Source organism: Chelonus insularis, unplaced genomic scaffold (genome assembly GCF_013357705.1).
Source record: "Chelonus insularis isolate UGA/USDA-ARS -01 unplaced genomic scaffold, ASM1335770v1 contig_358_pilon, whole genome shotgun sequence".
Lineage (NCBI taxonomy): Eukaryota > Metazoa > Arthropoda > Insecta > Hymenoptera > Braconidae > Chelonus > Chelonus insularis.
In genome coordinates, this window is record NW_023276522.1 from 1,043,241 (window position 1) to 1,046,869 (window position 3,629).

A 3,629-nucleotide genomic window follows, 5' to 3' on the forward strand; every position below is an offset into this window, starting at 1 on the left:
AACAATAAATAATCGTTTTAAATCAACTTGAAAACGATTTTTTCAAATCAACAGATAAGTTTCATCACGAAAACACATAAAAATGACAATAAATAACCAATTTTATCATTCAAAATTGTTTAATCATTTTTATTGCAAAATAGCCAACTGCTACTTTCTGACTGATATGTGTTCATAAAAAGATCTATATAAACAATAAGAATATTAATAACAGAAGCTTCAAGAACGGTATTGTGTAAAAGAAAATAAGTATAAGGTATAAAGTTGTTAAATAAAATAAGGAATGAGAAAAATACTGTAAGAAAATATCATTTAATTCTGTTCGCAGGTGAAATAATTTATATAATATGGATCGAAATAAAATGGGTACCTGGTTATTATCAACATTTCTTATGACATTTTTGTTAAGTGAAGTCCAAGCAGACGTGGCTATTTCAATGCCAAACACCAATGATATCACATCAATAACGAAATTTACTTCATACATCCAATATATCATGGATAATACTTACAAGCTGGATGACTCATGGCAAAGTTCTTCAACTAGAAATTTTGATTTATCTAAAATATACAGTGATATGAGGAACTTATTATTTAAATCAGAAGCAATAATAGAAAAGCCATTTGATGATTATTTACAAATATTTTTGGAAAAATTCACCAAATACCATTTAGACAACAGCTCATTAATTGAAACTACTTCCAATGCTCTTCATAAATTAAAATACAGATTTCAAGTTGTTAATAATTTTATAAAAGGTCTCTTAAATACGTATGGTAAATTAAATAATGTTACTTACTGGTGTACATTTGCCAATAATGCTTGGCAATTTTTGTCACAATTATTACCAGTTTCTCTAAATGATTTATTTTTCGATATTACTTCATCCATTGCTGATCAATTACAGGTAAATATTTATTATTAAAAAGAAATTCGATCATATAATAGTAGTAATTAATGCAAAATAAAATATATTTGTTTGTTTATTCATTTATTTAGGAATATAATTCACAAAAACACATTTGCAATTCGCAAATATCTCTTCAACGAGAAGTGTATTTATTTATTAAAATATTAATGGAAAAGCATGTACAAGAATATATTTTGTCTACCTATACATGGGCTTTAAAATATAAATGTTCAGACTGTAAGTTAGTTTCTGTACAATTATTATTCATTTGAAAAATTATTAAAATTGTAATAATAATTGATTTTTAGCAAACATTAAGCAAATATTGTGGAAAAATATAAATACAAAAATTAAACGGAAATTTCTAAAAGATTTTCAAAAATGTATAGAAACAAGTAGTAATATTTTAAATAAGCTACCACGAGATATCTATCAGTGTCAATTCAAAGAATATGTAAGAGGTACAGATTATAATAATTAATTTTATTGGTATTTATAACAATTTTTAGCTACAATGAATTTAACGTATTTAATTTTTCTGCTTTAGATTTTACATATTTAGAGCTCGAAAGAATGCAACAAATGTTTATTGCTAATGAATATGATTTAAATAAAGATGACACATGTAGTTACAATTGCAAATTTCCTAATAAGTCTCTTGTTTCCAATTACCAAAATGATGATACTCAATGTGAAGAAATCCTAGATTGTAAAATTCTTTCCTCGAAATTAGAAGTCTGTGCACTGGTAATTTCTACTACTTTTAGATTTTTTTTCGTTGATTTGAAATTATTATATTCCTTTCTATAAAAGATTTTATTCCAATCAGCATCATCAACCTAGACGTTTAGAATGGTTCCAAGATGGAGAAGGAATATACGGAAGTAATAACATTTCAGTATGTTCTGGAGAAAAGAAAAAATTGCACACCTCATCATGGTTTTTCTATAAGTGTGATTATTGCATATGTACCTGTAAAGGACAAAAATCTTCAAAGGATAACAATTTAATCACTAATACAATTAGCTTTAGGGATCAAACATCTGATATCAACAATAATATGTACGTTAAATTTTTAAATTATATTTTTGTTTAAATAATATGTGTATACTAATGTTATTATTTATCTTTATTAGGGTCGTGGTAGGTATGAAATTTGTACATCAAAATAATATGATTCACGTACAAATTAAGGAAGGCAAAATACTACCCCGAGGAAAAATAGATAAGCGTACACTAGCTTGGAAAGCTGTGGAAAATATTATGTATGATAATCAAGGGAATGAACCCATGATACTTCAGGATAATAATCTTAATACTTCGTTAATTAATGGCACCGACTATGGTTATCTAAGTAGTATTGACTTGAACGATATAATTGCACCAAAGAATTATCTAGTGACAGGAGTTCGATTCAAGTATGTACCTAATTGGCACACAATACAAGAAAATGCTAGTGATAAGCCAGTTGAATTACAAATTCAAGTAACACCTTACGATTATTATTATGGTATATTATCACATTTGGAACAAACACGTTGGATTTCTCCATCTGAATTGATGGAGAATAATATTGATGGAAAATCACAACTAATTTCAAAAAAACCTATCACTCGGTATGAATATTTTTTTTCCAAGTATGCAATTAAACATATCCAGATAGATGTTGTTGATAATTTTAAATTATTGATTTTTATAGGCAAGAATTGGTACTTGATGAACCTGATATTCCAATAAAGTCTTTAAACAATGAATTAGATTCTGAACACTATCAGTTTATTAAATTTAGAGCCTCAGATATGAAAAAAGATGCTGGTCAATCGACAGTTCCCTTTTTTGATGGACAACCAGTAGAAGGAAAACCAGCATGTCCACTTTCTGGAGTTGGAGTATTTCACAAAGGAATGAAAGGATATGGAGGATTTATCTCTTTAAGAATTCATGATATAAATTTATCTGATTACATGAATTATAGTTCAAATAACATCAAAAATTAAACAATATTTCTACTTTTTTATGTCTTGTATTGCAAACATTCGGTCAGATGTATTACGAATTTCATGCTTGGTGTTATAATTAATCGAATTTCTTGTTCACATTTATTGATTGAATAATAGAAATTTTATGAAATTGTGAATTATAAGTAAATGATTATTTAAACATGTTCGGATACACCAAAGGTACTGGGTATGATTTTTACTAGCAGAAGCAATATATATGATAAAATTGATGAAATAATGATATATTAGCATAACTTGATTTTTTGCTAATAACTCAGGATCTATAAGGCCTATATTGAAAATAAGCATATCAATTAATTTGTAAGAACGAGATCTATTTATTGCACTAGGACAAATTATAATTGGAGCATTATTTTTGCTAAAATTAAAGCAAGTTCCCGTTTTACCCCATTTTAAGTGTGAAATAATTGATTTTTGATATGTTTGACCCGATTCCGCATTTCTACCCATCAAGACGAAGAGAATGAGTGGTCAAACTTGAAAATCGGACAACTTTGATTTTTCGACCCCAAAAAATGGCAAGTGGTACCCCTTTCCATTTTTTTCAGCCAAAAAATAAAGGTTCTCCGATTTTGATGATTGAGGGCTCATTCTCTTCGTCTTGATGCGCAGAAGTGCGGAATCGGGGCACAGCTCAAAAAAATACACTTTAACACCCTTAAAAGGGGGTAAGACTGGATACACATTAAAAATTATC

General features: G+C 27.7%; 1 protein-coding gene across 1 annotated transcript; it reads left to right on the forward strand.

Moving 5' to 3' along the window:
* The first annotated feature begins 207 nt into the window (after positions 1-207).
* On the forward strand, positions 208-3,145 carry LOC118066876 (uncharacterized). Its single transcript, XM_035083261.1, has 8 exons — positions 208-256; positions 329-908; positions 1,001-1,148; positions 1,220-1,372; positions 1,459-1,658; positions 1,741-1,973; positions 2,048-2,527; positions 2,611-3,145. The coding sequence occupies exons 2-8, from the start codon at positions 348-350 to the stop codon at positions 2,906-2,908; spliced, it is 2,073 nt and encodes a 690-aa protein (XP_034939152.1). The 5' UTR covers positions 208-256; positions 329-347; the 3' UTR covers positions 2,909-3,145.
* Positions 3,146-3,629: the final 484 nt, after the last annotated feature.

Bases quoted from the DNA above. Each gene is read 5' to 3' on its own strand.
- LOC118066876 (XM_035083261.1), top strand. From the start codon at position 348: ATGGATCGAAATAAAATGGGTACCTGGTTATTATCAACATTTCTTATG. The intron at 1,974-2,047 runs GTACGTTAAATT...TATCTTTATTAG, and splicing joins TCTGATATCAACAATAATAT to GGTCGTGGTAGGTATGAAAT. The intron at 2,528-2,610 runs GTATGAATATTT...TGATTTTTATAG, and splicing joins TCAAAAAAACCTATCACTCG to GCAAGAATTGGTACTTGATG.